This window comes from Polypterus senegalus, chromosome 7 (assembly GCF_016835505.1).
Source record: "Polypterus senegalus isolate Bchr_013 chromosome 7, ASM1683550v1, whole genome shotgun sequence".
In the NCBI taxonomy this organism is placed as follows: Eukaryota; Metazoa; Chordata; class Cladistia; order Polypteriformes; family Polypteridae; genus Polypterus; species Polypterus senegalus.
Window position 1 is genome coordinate 44,059,527 of NC_053160.1, and position 22,820 is coordinate 44,082,346.

At 40.3% G+C, this 22,820-nt stretch overlaps 1 protein-coding gene across 3 annotated transcripts in view; it reads right to left on the minus strand.

The window, feature by feature from the left end:
• Positions 1–19: 19 nt before the first annotated feature.
• bmp2k (BMP2 inducible kinase) overlaps positions 20–22,820 on the minus strand; it is a 202,023-nt gene continuing 179,222 nt past the window's right edge. For all 3 annotated transcript variants that reach the window (XM_039758538.1, XM_039758537.1, XM_039758536.1), the window contains exon 16: positions 20–3,059. In XM_039758538.1, the coding sequence (XP_039614472.1) occupies positions 1,642–3,059 (1,418 nt within the window). In that variant the 3' untranslated portion in view covers positions 20–1,641. The remainder of the gene's footprint in view (positions 3,060–22,820) is intronic.

Sequence of the window (22,820 nt, forward strand, 5' to 3'; positions counted from 1 at the left end):
CATAAAAACTAAGCACACGTAATGCTTTGACCCACTTTATTTATTGCAGTATTAGACAGGAGAATAGCATGATAAAAATAACCAGAAGAAAAAAAAAACTCGTAACTGGTGGAAAGTTCAGTCTGTTATTCCATTAAAAAAAAACAAAAAAAGCAGCAGCCTTTGACTTTTCGGTTCAACATATTAATTGGCTTCAAATGATTAAATATTCCTGTGAGGTGTTCAATCGTTACAGCTGTCAAATTAATGAATGTGTCAATACAAGAATATACCTTAAAAAATACTTTCAAGTACGAACAACTTTAGAACAAGTGAGTGTCCGAAAAGTGCACTTGTTTTGCATACCAGCAGTATGAAGGACTTTAAGAAACTTAACTTGATTCTGGTTCTCCTGCAATGGTTTGATTTCCCTTTTAATAAAAAATGATGCCCATGCTCTGATTATGGGTTATCACAACCCAGTTAAGAGTTGTAGAGACCTAGAAAATGACTCTGGACAGTAATATAAAATGTGCAAAATTACAGTGTACAGCTGGGTGCTTGATTATTAAGAAAATCAATCGCGGGGCGTGATGATGACGCGCAAAAGAAAAGACTTTTAATCCTCTCCAGCTTCAAGATTTGAAATACACTTGACGTCCTTTGACTCCGTATGTTCAGACCCTTTGAGAATACTTTTGTTTTTGCCTCCTTTTCAAGAGCCGCCCGCCACCTTTTGTATTGCTTTGTTACCTCCCATGAATTATAACCAAGTGGCATCGCAGACTATTGCCTAACAGAAAAATCCAGTAAGAGACGTTTAGTGGTTCACCTAAAAAATCACAGCAGAAATCAAGTTTTTTTTAATAATTTATCTAACACAAACAACACTTGTTGTTTCTAGTATATATTTTTTCCAACCACTGTTACGGTCTTCTTAGTGAAGACCAGTGTTCAACAGTTGTAATTAAAATGTTCCTTTCAGTTAAAGTTGGAAAGAAATGGCAGAAAAGGTTTTACTGCTAAAATAAAAAATATATAAAAAAAAAAAAAAGTAGTCTGTTAAAAATATGCTTGAAAATGAAAGAAAAAACAGACAGAATGAAGCAAAATGAAACTTCAAGGCTCGGTTTGAATGAACCGTAAAGGAAAGTGAGAAGCCAGTGTCGGCCTTTTCTGTTTTGGCTCAGAGGTTCTGTGCAGCAGGGTGGAGCTGTGGCCATAAGGCACTGCGGTGTGAAATGAATGTTACTGAAATGTTCAGAAGCCTTCCCATAGAGCTTTGCAGCCAGTCATCTTTAAGCAGTGAATAACGGTGCAGGCTCATTGTCACAGTAAGATTTCGGTCATCCTAAATGAGGCATTCACATCCATTTTTCAGCTTTAAGCAGTCCTGTGAATTGCACGTTATGAGTGCATAAAGGCTTGTCAGGTGAACGTTAGTTGCCTACTCAGAGTCTACTTATATATTCTATAGTAATTTTAGCACTTGTGGTAGGTTGTGTATGAAAAGATAATCGATCCGTTTTTATCCACGGTTTTGACACTTTTGCTGCTTGTTTCAAATAATTGGTTTTGGCTGCAACACTAAAACACTGAAGTTACAATCCCATGACAGCCCAAGCAGAGAAGCGGCAGGCCTTGCACATTTGTTCTGGAAGACTATTGTTTAGAGGGAAAAGGAGCTGCTCCGAAAGGATCGAGCTCAACCTGCGCTGCCTGCTGGGGGGCACTCTGTACTACAAGTTCTGTGAAGGGCACGGCTCCAAAATCATCTGTTTTTAACCCATCTCCACCATGAAACGAACCATGGAGTGAACTTTGTCTAGGCCTCCCACCACTCAAGTTGAGATCTCCTCTGTTGTCTCCTAAACCTTGGTGCTGTGGGAGTCTGCCACTCTCTGGTGGATGGAATGGCTTTGCACCAAACAGGTCCAGTATTGTTTCTTCAGGCTGCAATGGTGGCCCTATATCTTTTGAATCCGGTGGCGCCAAACTGATATTCTCTTTTGAGTCTGACGTGTTCAAAAACTCATTGCTGCTCTGAGAATCTCGTCTTCCCACTTTCTTATGTCTGCGTACGCGCTCCGGGGTACGATAGTTCGTTTTTGTGGTTTTCCTGCCACTGGTGGGAGTGCCATGGTGTCGCTTCCCGTTTCCACTTGTATTTTCTTGTTTTGTACGTCTTTGTCTGGAGGAAAGTTTTTGTAGACTCCTCTGCTTTGTTTTTTGCTGGTGAGGTGTTGAACGGTCTTCAAATGGCTCCTGCCCAAAAATGTCTTCTTTATTGCCAGAAGCAGGAAATGGATGGGGTGGCTGGAAAGGAATTGAGCCAAAAATATCGATGCTGTCCGGAGAAACTGGTGGGGACTGGAAGAGTGCTGCTTCTCCTGGGTTCCCAGGTTTGGATAAACTTCTATTAAATGGCGCTTTGGTAAATACATCAAATTCATCCATATTTTGCTCAGTGGTGGGCGACTGAAATGGTGCTTGAGAAAATATGTCCATGTTATCTGCAGAGGTCTTGGTCTGTTCAGTTCTAAGGAAAGGCACAGCACCAAACACATCCACTTCTGCCTTTAAGGCGGCTCCTGCCTCCATACCAGGGTCTTGTGGCATTATTATTTGGTTGTTGGCAGGATTCCCACTTCCACCAACCACTTGATCAGTTCCCAGGCCGACTCCTGGAAGCTTTTTCTTCCTAAAGTCAATATCAGAATCTGAGCTACGCTTGTCCTCCTCTTCATCCTCAACCTCTTCCTCAGAATCCATCAGAAGGGGTCTCTGCCCAAAATTTTCTGGCTCTGTGTCATTGCTATCATTAAACTCCCCGTGCTCACTGTTTAAGGCTTCTTCATCTTCCTGCTCCTCTTCCTCACTGCTTTTTGGAGAAGGAGGATCTGACTCAAAGTCACTGTCTGAGTCCTCTCCTCCTCTTCGGGTTTGTTGCCCAGAAGGACCACTTTTTTTGCCTCCCTTATGTTCTTTGGACAGCTGGCCCTGCTTTTCTGCTTTTCCATGGCTCTCTGCAACAACCCCTGGCTTTGCTGTGGCCTCTTCTGGATGCTCTAAGCTGGAGCCTGCACAACAAAACAGAAATCGGTCAGATTGAGGAATGCAACTTACACTTCTCTACTTTTACAAAAATAATTTTGTAGTCAAGAGTAGATATCGGGAATTAAGGAACAGAACCTGCAAGTAATATGTTTTAGATTGGCATGCAAAAGTTTGGACACCCTTGCTTAAAATGTCTGTTACAGTGGATAGTTAAATGAGCAGAAGATGAACTGAACACCAAAAGGCATAAAGTTAAAGATGACACTTTTCTTAATGAATGGTGGAAATTATTTTAAGCAAGATTACATCTTTAAGTACAAAATACCAAAAAATGAAAAGGGCCTGAAACAAAAGTTTGGGCAACCGACAAGTTCAGTACTTAGTAAGACGCCCTTTGGCAAGTATCACAGCTTATAAACACTTTTTGTAGCCAGCTAAGAGTCTTTCAGTGCTTATTATTATTTTCACACAATTGTCCTTGCAAAAGGCTTCTAATTCTGCAAGATTCTTGTGCCGTCTTGCTCTTTTGAGATCTGTTCACAGATTTTTCAATGATGTTCAGATCAGGGGACTGTGAGGCAAAACAGTCATCTTGTGGATCTTGAGGTATTCCATTGTAGATTTTGAGATGTGTTTTGGATCATTATCTTGTTGTAGGACCCAAGCTCTTTTTAACAGATGGTGTGATGTTCTGGTATTTATTTGAATCAATTGAATTTCAATACCAAAGCCATGTTCCCCGTGCCACTGGCTCCAACACAAGCCCAAAGCAAGATCAGTCCAGCCCCATGCTTAATAGTTGGAGAGGTGATCTTTTCTTGGAATTCGGACCCCTTTTTTCTCCAAACATACCTTTACACATTGTAGCTGAAAAGTTCTGTTTTGATGCCATTAGTCTGCAGGACTTGTTCCCAAAATGCATCAGGCTTTAGATGTTCATTTGAAAGCTTCAGGTGTTACATTTTGTGGCGAGGATGCAGGAAAGGTTTTCTTCTGCGGACTCTACGATGAAGGTAGAAGCACAGTAGAACAGGGCACCTGAGGTTTTTTTGTAGTCAAACAGGGTTTTTTATTTGCCTTTCTAGCAATCCAATGAGCAGTTCTTTCAGAAAGTTTGCCTGGTCTTGCAGACCTCAGTTTGACCTCCACCATTCCTGTTAACTGCCATTTCTTAATAACATTACAAACCGAGGAAACAGCTACCTGAACACTCTTTGCTATCTTCTTTTTCTCCTTCAATTATTTTATTTTTCAAAGTGCCCATGGCTGCTGACTGTTGGGACAAGGCTTGAGGAGTCGGAGAATTTATACAGCATTGCAATTTGCATCACTTGGGGTTTCCTGACAAGGACTGTGAACAAGCCATAAGGTCTGAGGCCTTGGTAAAAGTTTTCTGAGACCTCAAATATCTTGGGGTACCCAAACTTTTGCATGGGGCTTCATTCCTTTTTTCAGTGTACAATTGTACAAAGCAAAAACAATAAACTAATCCTGCATAAAATGAAAAGAAATTGGTCAGCTTTAACTTTATGCCTTTTGGTGATCAGTTAGTTTTCTGGTCTCTTGACTATTCACAGTAACAAACATTTTAAATATGGGTGCCCGAACTTATGCATGCCACTTAAATCTTTGGACAATTATATATTAGAAGTTTATAGAGCAAAAAAAAAGAGATGTGGTCTGTGTAGTACTTACCAATATTATTATATGTAGACAACATTATTATCACACACACACACTCTATAAACAGAACTATCATCTTTTTTGTGGTAACTTCTCCATTAAGGTAAGGAACACTTCACTAGCACAATTGTCAGGCTTCAAATTAAAAATGCTCTTAGGCAGCTCATCACCTGTAACATCTGATATAAAGGTTGTTTTCAGGGCTTCATGAAGAATCAATTACAATGTCAAAAAAATGCATGAGAATACAAGCACTGATAAATGTATAGGATGGAAAACAAAGTTCGAGAAGACCAAACCAGTTCTTAAAACAGTAACCATTAATGGCAGACATTCAGGTTCTTATGACGTTTGGAGTGAATTCAATATTCAACATTCTCTCGTTTTAAAAAGGATACATCACATAAGTGAGTCTAGCAATGAGCTGAGAAGAAACCGGGGCAGACGTTAACCTTCAGCAATGTTTAGGTTACTTGTCTTTTAGGATAACACTGCAGACAGCACGGGACTCTCAGATTTGCTGTGTTCCTCCCTTTTTGGGTTATTTTCTATTCTGCCACAACTGCAGGTCAGTTTGTCTTTTCTCTTTTTGCAAACAACTTTTCATTTACTCCATTTTGGCTTATTGCTAGTTGTAAAGGAAGGTGATTTTATATTTAACATTCAATTGTTTAAAAGGATTGTAGACAGTTTTGTATGTTGTTATAGCTGTATGCTTAAAGTAATCGTAAGTGCGCTTTTCTTTGACTTCTAAACATAGATAGAGGACGTGTTACTGCAGACAGAAGGTACTTTTACAGAAGAGCAGACAGACACCTTTTGCAGACAAGTACAATTTACAGTAGAAGGTCAAAACTTTAAACAGCAAAATGATGATATCTTAAGAAAAGTAAGAGTTCTAATCATCATTTTCTGGACTTCCAACATGCATAAAAGTGAAGCTGTTGGACCATTGGCTGTCTTTGTGTGTGTTGACCCCTCAGGCCGATGTACTGATGTGGTCAAACTAGGGCTGTTCACTGTGGCTCTGACAAGCTTTAAAAAGTCACCAGCTTAAAATCAAAGACTCATTTCTATCATGTTATCATCTACTGAAATGAAGAGGAGAAGCAGAAGGAACAAAGTCCCGCAGAATGTCCATCCATCCCATCCATTATCCAACCCGCTATATCCTACCTACAGAGTCACGGGGTGGGGTGGGGGTGTCTGCTGGAGCCAAACACAAACCAACACAGGGTGCAAGGCAGGAAACAAACCCCGGGCAGGGCGCCAGCCCACCACAGATGTAGAAATGGGACCTCAAAAAAATTAAAAGAAATGTTGCTCATAGTTCAATGTGTCGGGTTCATCATCCTTAAACGCTCACTAAATGACCAGATTGTACAGGGTGGTCCAGATCTAACTATGCAGATCCAGATTGTCTGGATGACATTGATTTATGCGGGGATGATTCCAGTTCGGCGCAAAGCCGATTCTTCATGTCGTCAGTTCGCACACTTCTTGATAGTCTGGGATTTTTTGGGTGATTTTCTATGTAATAAACTTAATAAGTTATAGCGTAATGAAAATTGCATAATTAGATCTGGACCACCCTATATAACTGATCTTACCAAAGCCATTCACCTTTTATTTTGGCCATAATAAAAATATTTAAGAATATTTAGGTACTGCAAAAATTACTCATTTACTCTTACATGAACAAGACCTTTACAAAGCATCATATTCATCTGGGTAATATGGCCTCCTAAAATAACATCACTTTGGAATCATCCAAGGTAGCTTAAGTGAGATGTACTGACTTACGCAGATCTATCAAGAGACATAAGACCTGTGAGTTCTTCATGTTAGCAAGTAACTTTACAGCACTGCACAGAGATGAAAAACCTGTCTGCTGATATGTATTGTGTGTCATGGAGACCAACAAAAGACTGTGTTAAGGTCTTCGTACGTACAGTGCATCTGGAAAGTATTCACAGCGCATCACTTTTTCCACATTTTGTTATGTTACAGCCTTATTCCAAAATGGATTAAATTTATTTTTTTCCTCAGAATTCTACACACAACACCCCATAATGACAACGTAAAAAATGTTTACTTGAGGTTTTTGCAAATTTATTAAAAATAAAAAAACGGAGAAATCACATGTACATAAGTATTCACAGCCTTTGCTCAATACTTTGTCGATGCACCTTTGGCAGCAATTACAGCCTCAAGCCTTTTTGAATATGATGCCACAAGCTTGGCACACCTATCCTTGGCCAGTTTCACCCATTCCTCTTTGCAGCACCTCTAAAGCTCCTTCAGGTTGGATGGGAAGCATCTGTACACAGCCATTTTAAGATCTCTCTAGAGATGTTCAATCGGATTTAAGTCTAGCTCTGCTCTGGCTGGGCCACTCAAGGACATTCACAGAGTTGTCCTGAAGCCACTCCTTTGATATCTTGGCTGTGTGCTTAGGGTCGTTGTCCTGGTCAAGAGCGCTCTGGAGCAGTTTTTCATCCAGGATGTCTCTGTACATTGCTGCAGTCATCTTTCCCTTTATCCTGACTAGTCTCCCAGTTCCTGCCACCACCATGCTTCACTGTAGGGGTGATGATATTGGCCTGGTGATGAGCGGTGCCTGGTTTCCTCCAAACGTGACGACTGGCATTCACACCAAAGAGTTCAATCTTTGTCTCATCAGACCAGAGAATTTCGTTTCTCATGGTCTGAGAGTCTTTTAGGTGCCTTTTGGCAAACTCCAGGTGGGCTGCCATGTGCCTTTTACTAAGGAGTGGCTTCTGTCTGGCCACTCTACCATAGAGGCCTGATTGGTGTATTGCTGCAGAGATGGTTGTCCTTCTGGAAGGTTCTCCTCTCTCCACAGAGGACCTCTGGAGCTCTGACAGAGTGACCATCTGGTTCTTGGTCACCTCCCTGACTAAGGCCCTTCTCCCCCGATCGCTCAGTTTAGATGGCCGGCCAGCTCTAGGAAGAGTCCCGGTGGTTTCAAACTTCTTCCAGTTACGGATGATGGACGCCACTGTACTCATTGGAACCTTCAAAGTAGCAGAAATTTTTCTGTAACCTTCCCTAGTTTTGTGCCTTGAGACAATCCTGTCTCGGAGGTCTACAGACAATTCCTTTGACTTCATGCTTGGTCTATGCTCTGGCATGAACTGTCAACTGTGGGACCTTATATAGACAGGTGTGTGCCTTTCCAAATCATGTCCAACCAACTGAATTTACTGCAGAAACATCTCAAGGATGATCAGGGGAAGCAGGATGCACCTGAGCTCAATTTGGAGCTTCATGGCAAAGGCTGTAAATACTTATGTACTTGTGCTTTCTCAATTTTTTTTATTTTTAATAAATTTGCAAAAATCTCAAATAAACCTTTTTCACATTGTTATTATGGGGTGTGTTGTGTAGAATTCTGAGGAAAAAAATGAATTTTAATCCATTTTGGAATAAGGCTATAACATAACAAAATGTGGAAAAAGTGATGCGCTGTGAATACTTTCCGGATGCACTGTAAGAGTAAATGAGTAATAGATACATTTTTGCAGTAACGAAAGTGTTACTATGAATTTTAAAATCTATAATGGCCAAATAAAAGGGTATTGCCGTCCCCCCGCCACTTTCTTTTAGTATTTATTCTATCCTGCTGCCTGGGGTATAAATGAATAAAGAAGAGATGCCCTCTAATAGGAGAAGTGAAGTACAGTATCGACCAGTTCTGGGTGTAGATCAGATCTGCAGGCCCATCTGAAAGTGCACTGTGATGGCCGAGCCGTCTTTCCTCCCAGACCAGGTAGTGCAAGGATACCAGAACAAGAATTGAGGTGAAGGACTTCCTGTAGGTGTGGATCTACGTAAGAAGGCATCTGCAAGTGGTAGGGACACCACACAACCCTTATGCGATGAAACACTTGTAATTTGGTTACCTTACCAAAAAATACATATTTGTAAACCCTAAAACACAAAAAGATACAATACAGTTTATTTTTGTATAGCCCAAAATCACACAGGAAGTGCCGCAATGGGCTTTAACAGGCCCTGCCTTTTGACAGCCCCCCAGCCTTGACTCTCTGAGAAGACAAGGAAAAACTCCCAATAAAAACCTTGTAGGGAAAAATGGAAGAAACCTCGGGAAAGGCAGTTCAAAGAGAGACCCCTTTCCAGGTAGGTTGGGTGTGCAGTGGGTGTCAAAAGTAGGGGGTCAATACAATACAATATACAGAACATAAGATATATACTGTAAAGAAAAATTAGTAATTCTTAAAACGTTTCTTGTTCATGGTAGTTTACCAATATCTCCAACCCATAAATCGAGATTTCCTAGTGTCCAGAATTGTGGCATTCGGATGATGCTGATGTTCAGCTTGCAGTGTGGGGTTTGATTACTGCAATCCACATGATTTTCTCAAACTGCTCTGCTCCTCATAGGCATGAGTGGTATTATAAAAATCTTTGTAATGGTATAATTAAAAATTCTGACAGCTTCAGTAGGTCCCAGAATTGGATGTCAAAAGAATTTATAACTTTGGTACCAAGTCAGTACCAAAATGGCAAAAAATGTAAAGGTATTCGATAGGTACTAAGCGGTTATTTGACTTGGTAATTAAATGAGCCATGATAGATAGATAGATAGATAGATAGATGGATGTACTTTATTTGTCCCCAAGGGCAAATTACAATTGTACAGCTTGAGAGAGAGATATAAATAATATATAAAAAATAAAACAAGCAACCTCCTCTAAACACACGTAAGAGCTTCGGGCTTGGATACTGGAGCATGGCTACTTTCAATAATGGGGTTATAGGTTGCAGTAAGATGGTCAGACCTGTCCAGATGTCCATGTGAAGGCATTAGCACTTGAATAAAGCAGATCCGGATTGCTGTGTCCAAAAAAGGAACCTGCCATTAGAAACTTGTTCAGAAATACTCATTGTTCTGTTGCTGAGTAATGCAGACAAATTCAGTGAGTTTTTCAAAGTCTGGGTCACACTTATTGGCTGTAATTGTAATGTGCTTGCATCCTCTTCATAAGTCTCTAGACGCTCTCCTGCTTTTATCACTTTGTCCGATCATATCAGATGAAAAATGTTCTGCATTAAGTAGCTTCCCAAATACATTTAAGCTGGTTCTCCGCAATAACAAAATGCCACAGTACCAGGAACGATCTGTGACTCGCCATAACAGGTTAAAGTTCATCCAACTTATTTAAACAGCAATCGATCATTCCACTTTTATGGAGACGGGCCAGTTATTTCCACCTTACTGTTATCTTTTGTTCGTATTCTTTCTATCTTTGGACGAGCTGCTTCTGCAATAAGATCAACAGTCAGCGGTGATCGGGGATATACCAGCCAAGTAGGGGAACATTTAATATTTCTGATTTAAATATTTAAAATAAACATAACAAACGCATCACAGAGATACATAGTTATAGCAGTTCAGGCAAAACAGCATACTGAACATGAATCTAAAAACGTTAAATTTGTATCAGTTGTTTGGGGCTGGCAAACTAATATTTCTGATTAGTGAGAACTCATACAGTAGATCAAATATTTAAATGGCTCCTCGGTGAATGTAATACAGTCTCTCAATTACATCAATTACAATTAACTGAATACAAGAACATAGCAGCAGTCCAGTAAATGTTCTCATTCTGAATTTGTACGCAGACTAAGCAAAGGTAAACTAAAGTATTCTAGACTCAAATGGGAGGCCATCTGTCCGACGGCTAAATCTTGGCTGAAAGTGGGTCATGCAATAGGACCGTGAGCCCAAGCACAGCAGCAAATCTACAACAGAATGGCTGAAAAAGAAAGGAATAAAGGTGGTGTGCAGTGGCCCAGTCAAAGTCCAGACCTCAACCCGACGGGATCTTTAGAGAGCTGTGCATAAACAAGACGCCCGCAAACCTCGATGAACTGAAGCAACGTTGTAAAGAGGAGTGGGCCGGAACTCCTCCACAACAATGTGAGAGACTGACAAAGTCAAACAGAAAGCGATTACTTCAAGTTGTTGCTGCTAACTAAAGGGGGTCCTACAGTTTCAATCATGGGATGTACTTAGTTTTTCACACATGGCTTCTCCGTTTTGTCTTCTTTTTTTGTTAAATAAGTAATGACATGGTGGAATCTGTTATGTGTTGTTTTACAACCTAGGCTAGATTTAAATAAATGTAGGACCTGGTAAGGACTAGCTGTTATTTTATTATGTCCTGAAATGTAAAACCAGAGAACCCTGAGAGTGTACTTTCTTATTCACATGACTGACTGTATATATGCTGTGTGTGTATACTGAGTAATAATTAATATTCTATTACGCACAATATTGTCCACTTGAATAAAGGAGTTACTTTTAATTTGGCTGTGGTATTGAACAGGTTATCGAGTATTATGATATTTCACTGGTATTGGTATTGAATAAAAAAAATTCTGCCATTGTTTCTAAATACTTTGAAACTGAAACATACAGTATATCACTAATGTACAAGTGACAAATTGTGCACACTGGTAGGCCTCTAATCCGTCAACACGCTTGTTAATGCTCTGCTGCTCAAGTAGATTTGACAGCAGGTATTCACCTTTCAAACTAATAAAAGTGCACATTTTCTTTCAATCACGATGCACACAAGACTGTCCTCCTCTGCCGTTTGCATTGAATCACCACAAGGCACTCTGGGTAATACTCTTAAAGAAACAGGCACAATTACTATACACAGTCAGAATAACAAGCAAAGACATGACCATTAAAACACAAAATACATTGACAGAAAATGGCATTTTCCTGTTTTCTTTTCCATGTGTCTATATGCACAACTTTTATTTTACTTTTAAATACATTTGGAAGTTTTCTACATTCTAAATCTTTAACATATAAGAAAAAGAATGTTATTTAGTATTCCAAAAAAAAAAGCATCGGAAGACTAAACTGTTAGCTTGAAACCTCTCGGTACATCAGTGACATACTTCACAAATGAAAGCAATACTTAAGGAAATGAAATATAATCCTGGATAATTTCCTTTGTGAAATTATTTGGCAAAACAAAGCATTCCATACAAATCGTTAACTCACAAAAGAGGAAGGCAAGGAACTAGAAATACTGAAATAAAATTGAAGAAACCGTTGGAACAGCTCTTTTCTTCAAGTGAGCTAAATAATGAAAGAAGATAGCAGATGTTGGACTGACAAGAGGAGACAACGCGGTCCTTCAAGCTTGTTGGATTAGCTAATAGAAGCTTTCCAATAACTCACTCAAACACTTCTTAATTATTGTCAGGACTTCCATTTCAACTAAATGAACGAGTAAGTAGTTTGTTCCAGATTGCCAGGACCATTTGTGTGAGCAATTTCAGTAGATACTTTTTAACAGAGCCATTTATTTATAATCAAACATCACTGTGTGACTGCTCACTTGCAAATGTGAGCTTACCTGCCCCCCGTAGCAGAGATGGGCTTTCTTCCAGCTGGCACTAATGGAGATTGTAGCTTTGACTTCAGCTTTACCAAACTGGCAGGCCTGTAGTGCTGTTGTCACCCACTATTTCCTCTGCTGAGGCTGCTTCTACAACTCACAGTCCTGCCACATCACATACACACAGGCAGCTTAGGTGGCCACAAGAAGGATCATCTGGAATGAGTGCATGCTATGGACCTGTCTACCACGCCAGCAGGGACACATCTGAAAAACCCTTTTCTCTCTTTTTTTATTATTATTATTATTCAGTTTAGAATTCCATTCACAGTGAACCGACAGTTTTGATTTTTTATTTCTCTATTTTATAGTGTTGATAGAAGAAATGGAGGTTTTTGAAAACACTGAAGTATGGCTATCATTTGATTAGGCACAGGCCTCAGTTTTGTTGTCATGATACCCGTTGTAATTTCTACTGTCAGGATGCTCCTTTCCTAACCTCTCTACATCAGCCAGCCTGTAGTATGCCATTGGCCTCCATATGTCACCAAAACAACTAGCACGTTTGGTGGCATTTAATCTATCAATATATGACATTTTGTAGTGTGGCATCATACTTTTTACAGAGAGCGTTAATAAAATCTTGTCTTCTTGATGAAGATAGACAATGTGTAAAATTCCTCCAGGACTGACTACAAAATGGAAGCACAAAACAAGCAGTTGTGGTGGGATGGCCAGGACTCCTTCATAATGGAAGGACAGAGGGAGAAAGTGTACAGAAGGCATTATCTCCCTCGGATCGCTAGGTGGCTGCGCCCCTGTGTTGCTACAGTCCCACAGATTCCCACAGGGCACACTGGGAATTGGAGTTTGTTGGCTCAGCCCTGTTGGGTTCTGGAGCTGTCACCAGTGGGTGCTGCTGGGACTGGGGAGCACTACTTTGTTGGGCTTCCGGACCACGCTTAAGGGACACCAGAAATACTCATGGGTGTCAGATAAAAGACGCCGGCTGCCTCAACTCAGGGAACCAGAGTCGGGAGGAAGGAGACGAAGCTTGCTGGAAGGAGTGGAGGAGGCAGTTATCAGGAGACAGAGAGAGAAGAACAAGGAAGAAAGAGAGTCTCCTGCACTTTGTAACTGTGGTTGTGAGGTGAGAAACACTTGCTGGATATGTTTCCCACAATAAAAGCCTGTTTCCTGTGACTTGTGTCCAGAGCCTGTCTGTGTCGGGTGTTTGGGGGAGTTGGAGCCCCCCGGTGGCCACAACTTAAAACTGATAAGGTACGATGATGATTGAATAACTGTGGATTCTCTGGGGACACGGCTACTACTATCATGGAAGACATCTGTCCTAGCAGGATCTGAAATGGAGTAGCCTGTAATTAAGATGAACACTGGGAGAACTTTGGTTGTTGAATCCCTTTACTTAGGCCTTCTTTATACACTTCCATACTTGTGACTTGCTTTTCCAGGTGTGATAAGCTCTTCATGCCCTTTATCTAACTACGGTAGCTCATTCTGTCACGTTCTCAATGGACTCTTTTTCATTAAAACAACTTACTCGTTCCCCCAGACTAAATGTACAGTACATTGATTTGGAGCCAAATTGTTTTTCAGCTTTGCCCTTTGAATGCATGTATGAGTTTCCCAGTCCCCAGAGATTCCATTTTCATGTTTCACAGCAACCTGAGGCGTCTTTGTAACCAAATCTCTTGTCATACCTGTTACTCCCTCATACATGATCTGCTCATGCTAACTTTAATGAGAGATAAGAAGACAAGTCTGTCTTTACATGAATATTTACACCGTGGTGGAATTTCACATAAATAACTTATCCTATAAATCACACCTGTATATCTTATATCCTGATTTAGCCACGCGTCTCCTCAATTACTCTCACTGATTTGATTTTATGTATGTATAAGAAGACATCCTTTTCTTTTTGTGAAATCACCTCTCAGGCTATGCTAAAAAAATCACAGATGGACATTACTTTAATGCAAGGATTTATATGAAACAATAAAGATACAAAGAGAGGTCACGTTAAAGCCTTGAAGCCTGATTACTGCCTTGTCCTGTCGGTGTAATGATGCTTCTTATCTCCTGTAGATTCTGTAATACTGTGTGGATTTAGTATTAGTCAAACGCGGATTACTTGACTGCTCGCTTTGTATTTCCCAAGGTACAACCTTAAATAGCACATTGGTACATTTTCTAAACGAGATTCTTAGAAGTATTAAAAGAGAAGGGAAAAATATTTGTTCTCAGCTGCATATTCTTCAACTGGCCACAAAAATGTCCTCCACAACCTGCACTGATCAATGATCGGCCTTTAGCTAATCACAACTTTTGTCACCGATTTATGGAAAGAGATAAAAAAAAAATCATACAGTACACGTTTAGGTGGACTGTGTCAGTTTACTTTAAAAGGAGAGTCCAGATTTTCCTCTGAGCTAAGCGTGTTACTAAAACTAATAATTTTGTGTCTTAATACATTTACACATAGAAGGTAAAATAATAAGTTTTATTTATGTAGCGCCTTTCATACACTCAAGGACACTTTACAATTCAATAAACACATTAACAAGACAGTAGAAATTACATACAAGAAAATGAATAATACTCATTGAAGAGATGTGTTTTTAACAGGATTTTGAAATGAATGATAGATTTTTCCTCGCGAAGGCGGAGAGGGACAGCATTCCAAATTTTAGGGGTCGTCACACTGAAAGCTCTGCCACCCATAGTTACTAACCTGTATTTAGGTACAGTGAATAAGTTAGCGTCCGGTGATCTTAAGGAGTGTAAGGAAGCAGCAGCTCAGACAGATAATGAGGGCTAAACCATGAAGGGATTTAAAAGTGAGAAGAATAATTTTATATTTGATTCTTGAAAAGACTGGTAACCAATGCAAATCATAAAGGACAGAAGTGATGTGAGCAGATGTTTTCGTGTGTGTAAGTAGACGAGCAGCAGAATTCTGCACATATTGTAATCTATTGATATATTTAGTCAGGAGGCCATAAAACAATGCATTGCAATAGTTTAGACAGGTAGCGATGAAAGCATGAATCAGTGTTTCAGTATTCTTCACACTGAGGAAAGAACGCAGATGAGCAATGTTATGAAGATGAAAAAAAGCTGTCTGTACTATTGAGCTAATGTGTGGTTGAAAAGTAAGAAGCTGAGTGGCAGAGCAACGGGCGCTGAGCAGGCTCGTGTCAATCATGGAGAGTCCACTGCATCCACTGAACAGGATCATCTCCAGATGGAGGAGCAACTTCAGCAACAGACTGCTGTCACCGACAGACTGAGGAGATCGTTTCTCCTCCACACTATGCCAGTCTTCAATTCCACCCTGGGGGGGTAAACGTTAACATTATACTAAGTTATTGTCTGTTATACCTGTATTGTTATCACTCTTTAATATTGTTTTTTATCAGTATACTGCTGCTGGAGTATGTGAATTCACCCTCTATCAAAGTGCCACTACTGGTTAATGGAAATAGCCCAAAAGTTGATAGAAATCAGTGTTTTGTACCTAATACTTGTATACAAAATTTGGTTGACCTAAGTGAAAGCGTACTCAGGTTATCGTGTTTACACACACATACATACAGACACACACACACAGACAGAAATTCCAAAAATGTCGCAATTCATCAAAATCTCAACATCAAATCTTTGGACAATTACAATACTTTCCCTATACTTCGTATACGAGAAAGTAATAAATATTCTTGAAATAAATCCACAGGTAAGCCGGCCAAATAAGACACTCATTAGGTATGGCGTACATGAAGTCAGTTCACCATAGGTGATTGATACCTGATTTCAGACCACAGCCGATTTTTTTTTTCATGGCTGTGCAGTATGGTGTATTTCAAAAGTGGGGCCAAGTCTGTGAATCGTAAGATCTTTTACTTTTTTTGGCTGGATAATACACAATTATCTGACTGGTTAAAATATGGACATTTCTTTAAACCGAAAAACAAAGTCAGTTATCCCCTACTAATCAAGCTTATAAAGAATCAAGTAGGTACCATATATATACTCGCATTTAAGTTCTCCCGCGGATAAATTGGGGTTTGACTTTACCGTATAAGTTCTGCTATTTTATTTTGTCGGTCGTATAAATCGAATGCGGAAAACTCACATTATTGATCCAAGAGATTATGATATGCTAACGCCCACCTGAGAGACTAACCACGGAGCACAGGCCTTTTTTTCTATGTATAGATAGATAGATAGATAGATAGATAGATAGATAGATAGATAGATAGATACTTTATTAATCCCAAGGGGAAATTCACATAATCCAGCAGCAGTATACTGATACAAAGAAACAATATTAAATTAAATAGTAATAAAAATGAAAAAAATGTTAGCATTTACTCCCCCGAGTGGAATTGAAGAGTCGCATAGTATTGTGCCTACGTGACCACACGGTAATACCTAAACTATTCTAGACCGACGTTTGCACTGTTTTGTGTTTTTTGTATCCCACGCCCTCATACACCTTTATCGTAAGAGCATCCCTTATCTACGATGGAGAGTTCAATCAGAAGAAAACATGAAGCTGGTTTTAAGTTAAAAGACGCTGAAGTGGTGAAAGAAATTGGTAACTGCGCTGCTGCAACAAAATTTGATGTGTTTGAGAAACTGGTGCAAGATTGAAAGAAGCAAGAAGTGTCGTATTTTTGAACATCTGTATAAGTCGGGGTCTGATTTTATGATCGATTTTTCGCATTTCAAGACCTGACTTATACACGAGTATATACGGTAATTCGTATTCAGCATAATAGTAACAGGTACATTATATGACCAAGAGGTTTGTGGACAGCCCTCTACTTTCTGAGTCCCATTGTTAGCAGCATAGGGCCAGGCAATCTCCATTGAGAAACGCTGGCAGGAGAAGCTCAGTGACTTTAAATTTGGCACTGTCATAGGATGAAATGTTGGTACGTGACATTTCTACTGTGCTAGATCTGCCCCGGTCAAATGCAAGTTCTGTTACTATAAAGTGAAAGCATCAAGAAGCAAAAACGGTTTAGCCACAAAGTGGTAGACCATCCAAAATCATACTGCAAAATGCTAAAGCACATAGTGCATAAAAAGCAGCTCTCGTCTGGTGCATCACTCACAACAGAGTTACAAACTGCCTTGTGAAGCAACATCAGAACCAGCACTGTGCATAGGGAGCTTCATGAAATGGACTTCCTTAGCCAAGCAGCTGCACACAAGCTCCAGATCAGTATGCACAAGGCCAGCAGTGGAAACGTGTTCTCTGGAGTAATGAATCGCGCTTCACTATCTGGCAGTCTGATGGATGAATATGGGCTTGGTCGATGCCAGGAGAATGCTACCATCTGGACTACCTACTGTAAACTTTGGTGGAGGAGGAGGGATGATAGTCTGGGCCTGGTTTTCAGGGTTTGGGTGAGGCCATCAGTTTAAGGAAGACCCTTTTCTGTTCCAGCATGGCTGTGCCCCTGCTAATACCAAATTAATGCCCAAAGCTTGGGAATGGTTCGTGTAGGTGTGATGTTCAGGTGTCCACAAACATTTGGCCATGTAGTGTCGGTGGCCTAGGGGTGACAAGGGTGCACTGCCACTTTTGTTAATTTCCTTTAAAAGCAGTTTAGATCTAAACATACACCATCTTCATCATTTTACCAACTTCCTCCTGTGTCACTTGTGAAAGAACAATTGTAAAACAGTTAAACGACAATCAATACATTACTTCATTTCAATGTTTAATCCATTGCAGGACTACATTTATAAGAACCGTTTGACCAGAAAGGTCCTTTCGGTCACCCATAGCTGCTATTCACCTCATTTTTGTAGAAGTTTGGGAGTTGAAGGTCCCCAAAGTACAGGGAGTCAGGTCTTGACTTGCAGCAATTCCACAAATATGATCAAGCGTGTAAAACGTCAATTAATTTTCAGCGAACATCTTTGATTTTTTACTTGTTTTGACATGGATGAAGAAGAATCACACCAACACAATTTTAGAAAAGTAAATAGTATGAAAATGGGGGCTTTCATCCCATAACAGCAGAAACCATCCATCCAGCTTTGTAACCTGCTTGTCTACAGCAGAGCTACAGGGAAACTGGTGCCTATCCCAGCAAGCACTGAGCACAAGGCAGGACCAATGCCTACAGGGGGCACCAGCCCATCGCCTGGTTAGCACACAGACACACACACTAAGGTTCCAGTTTAGCCCATCCACCTAATCTGTGCGTCTCTGTACTGTGAGAGGAAACCCACACCTGCACAGGGAGAACATGCAAACTCCAACTGACAGTTAAATGGGGCTCTGACAGGAAGACAGAATCGTCATGACGTACTTAAACTGCTAATCACAATGTTGGAAAAATAAAACAGCTACTGATTGACCAGTTAATAATTAACTTATATTTGGGTGGACATACAGGAGTACAGATGAGCTGATGGAAATCCCAGCCTAACCATGCATATGGCAGGCACTATATGTATAAATAAGGTCAGTGGAAGCAAGTTGTATTTTATGTAGTAGAAATGTCCATTTAATATGCTAAACTATCATATTATTGAAGTCTGCAGGCGAAATATTTCAGCAAGAAAACCTAACAATCAACAGACATGAACCTTTCAATAAGTTTACTACGTAAATGACATTATACACTGAACCTGTGACCGAAAAAAGAGAATTTCGTTGCAATTCGCACAATAATATAAGTGATGCTGATTGACGTACTTCTTCATTATAAGCCCCAATAGGCTACACAGTATGCAGTGGTTTTGAATCGGCTTTTCAAATCTGAGAGACATGGTGTCACTGCGAGTACCACATGCTACCTCTTTATTTTAAACTAGCCAACCCGCGGTGTAGCATACGCTGCATAATTATGTATTGATGGGTGAACACTTCCTGAAAGACACAGTTGTCCAAATGGGGTTGGTTTTGAGGATACGACCGTAGGTGAATGAAAAGATGTAACTCTGGAGAGGGCAACATACAATACAGTTTTTTACACGCTGCATACAGCAATTCACATTCATGACAAACTGTTATACACACTGCATACAGCGATTCACATCCGCGACAAATATGATTCTTCTTAGATGGTGCTGTCGCGTCCACCCATGCTCTTGAAGCATACACACTGCCTGGTCATGTGCCCGTTCGCAAGAGCAACAGACAGAGACCCGCCCACAAACTATAAGACCATGGGAAACCCCTCGGAAACTGTTTTACACACCGCATACAGCGATTCACATCTGCGACAAACAAACTGTTTTACACGCCGCATACAGCGATTTACATTTGTGACAAACATGCCTGTTCTTAGATAGTCTTGCCACGTCCACCCTCGTTCTCGAAGCATACACACCGCCTGGTCATGTGCCTGCCCGCAAGAGAAACTCATGGAGACCCGCCCACCAGCTGCCTGTATGTGTGCCTCTGTCTGTCTCTGGCGCGGCTTTCTCTCGCGCTGCCTCTGTGTGAACCGGTCAGGCACAGAGAAGGTCAGCTGCTGAGAGAGCATCTCGACTGTAGCAGGGTATGCATTGGTGAAGCAGGTGAGACGGTAATGAAAGAGAGGCACAGGGCTTATTGGTTTTTAAAGACTGCTTCCTTCATTGTGTTCTAACCTCAGTTGTAAAGGATTGTTTTAAGGATTCCATGAGATACCCTTCGCAAACTGTTTGACACGCTGCATATAGAGATTCACTTCCGCGAGAAACATGCCTCTATGAACAGTCAATGTGGCTCAGAGTTGCATGTGGACTCTATGATAGACAAACAAAAATTACGCCGTTTTTCCTGTGTCATCGCGTTCGAGTTGGTGGCCGTGGTTCTGCGAGTTGTCGTATCCAATGGTCTTAGAGTTGGTGGGCGTGGCTCCTTCCCGCATGCGCCATGGGCGTCTTACTTGTCGGCGGCTTAGTGAATCCACGCCCCTTCCGGCGTGCTTTCCATGGGTGTCTTGCCTTAGTGAATTATATATATAGATTCAATAGTTTATCATGGATCTACTTTACTGTTTAGAATGTCTGGCCCTGAAGAAGGGGTGATCCCAAAACATTTTGGCTTAAAGGACTGACACTTTCGATACCACAGAATAGCATTATAAAACGCACTGTGGCTTTGATGGACACTGAAATCGTTTATATGTTTGTCTGAGTCTAAAAACTCAAGTTAATCAGCTCAAGTTAATATATTTATTTAGAGTTAAGATAAGAGAATCCTTTAGTGCTCAAATATAATGTTGTTTACGTTTGGAGGTTGGTAAACTTGTTGAAAGTTTTCTGTAACCAGAGAGGTTAATTTGCCCAGAAGAGGTGCAGAGAACAGGAGACAAGCAGATGGAAGAAGAAAGCTACTCGGCCACCACAGACAGAGCTGGCGTTTCTGCTAAATGCATTACAGACTACACAGTCGGTGTTCCTAACATATGCCACAAAATCAAGTTGAAAATAAAATAATCAGATGCCCAAGGAAAAAAATGCAACAATTAGACATTTCCAAGAGTGACAAACAAACTCTGGATAAAAGCTAAATGTACTGAAAATCTGCCAGTCCAAAGGTGGACATGCCCCTCATTCCAGGATTTGTTTGCACTGCGCAGAGATTACATCAGTGACCATAAAAAGTCTATGAGTTCTAAACACCAAAATAAAGAAACATCTTTAATCATGTAAGATCATCCTAACCTTTAAAGAGTTGTTCCGCTCCGATGTTCTTTTCTGGGAGACATCCGATTAAAAAGACAAATGCCTTGTAACTAGTAATTGCATGCCTTCTGCTGATGTGTCAGCAGTTACAAGCACGTCTGGCCTCCTTCAGCTTTCTTTGAATGAAGAACATACTGCCACTGTCACTGCCCAGCAATCCGCCACATGTCAGCCTGGCAGATTACTGGCCCGCTTCTCCTAAATCTGCGCATGGCCCCTTGAAGACCATCACAACAGCAGCTGCTCGGTAGCGCAAGTGATTTTTGAAAGACAATAAATTAAATGAGGGATTTATTTAGGATATTTAAAAATACAGCAGAATTAGGATAAGCACCTTTCAATTGTTATTCACATATACCATTATTTTATCTTTGCATTAAGAGGATTTAGTACTCCTAAATCTTATGTTTTCAGGTTTAACTCGATGGAATAAGAAGCAGCTGAGAGTCCATAGCAGGTGTTCCAGTGCATCAGTAGCAACTAACTTTGAGCAGCTTATCCGTGTGTAGTAACTGGGAATCAGGATGAACTTTTACATTTGTGTCCAAACCTAGGAATGATTTACTTATTCTTAAGAAATAAAATGTACTTCTGGAATTATTTAACATCTTGAAATGCATTAACAACTTTCCATAGCAATACTTAAACTAACAGTGAAGACTGGAGACAGTGGAAGATGTGCACCAAAAAATCAAAGGAGGAAATCATTTTGTATAAATGGATGTTGTGAGAAGTCAAGCAAAATGGCACCTTTTATTGGCTAACTAGAAAGATTATAATATACAAGTTTTCTAGGCGACTCAGGCAAGATGTAATACAGAAACTGGAGTTCCCTGTGCTTATATAGACACCAGGACAGAGACAGCATTGGAGGAGAAAGCCAATGCCATTGTAACTTAGGGCTGCCAGACGTCCCTTATATACGGGACATGGCCCATATTTGATCATTTTGTCTCCTGTCCCATACTGACCTTTCAGGCACACCCAAATGTCCTGTATTTAGTTCATTTTCAAATTTCGTAATAAAAATATATTATGGTACTTAGTTGTAACTTTATAAGTAATTATACTTGCTTTTGTCAGATTCTCTCGATGTAAACAACCTAAATAAAACGAGGAAACTAGTGTTTGCTGCTTGTTTGCAACTTGATCAGCTGCTATGGTGGCTGAGGACAGTGACACTCTTACTGTTTTGTTCTCTAGCCGCGCTGCTGTGCGCGGAGAGCGAAGAGAGCAGGGGGCAAAGCCCGCTAGTTCTGTGTCAGCATTGCAACATCCAGTGACTGTCAACAAAGTGTGCCGTTACTAGTTGCCACGGCCCACTTTTTTTCTAACTTAAAAACTAATCCATCCATCCATCTCAAGATGTCAAAACATAAACGTAAGTGTACATTTTGTGATGAATATTTCAGCGAAAGGACATTTAGCAAACAAGGCAGAAGCTGTTTTGAAGCAAACTGTGGTGTATGTAATTGCACTTTCAGTAAATCATTTTCAAATGATTTTACTTTTGTTTTCCTCATAACCCATTAAAATCCTTGCTTTATGTTTTTAACTTATGTCTCTACTTTTATATAATACTAGCTGATTACCCATTGGCTTCGCTCACTGAGTGCAAGGGAAAAAAAATAAAATGTAGTGTATAAATTATTAAACAGTAAAATATTAATATGTAAGAAGTAAAGATACACTGAGCAGTACTGGAGTGCTTTCAGGTAAAGTACATTTTAAAGGCGCTATAACACAACAGGTAAGTAGCACTAACAGCAGCTTAAATGTATTTGGATCATCACTCGGTAGGAGATCCCTTGTGAAAGGTGCTAAACAACCGCTGTGGTATAGAAATTACATTTTCTATGCGACCCTTCAAATTTCTGCCTGACAACCTTGCACTACGTGCCTGTGATTTAAGAGAAAAATTATTCTGAGAAATGTGGACTCTGCCATTCTGTGGTTTAATGGGCAGAA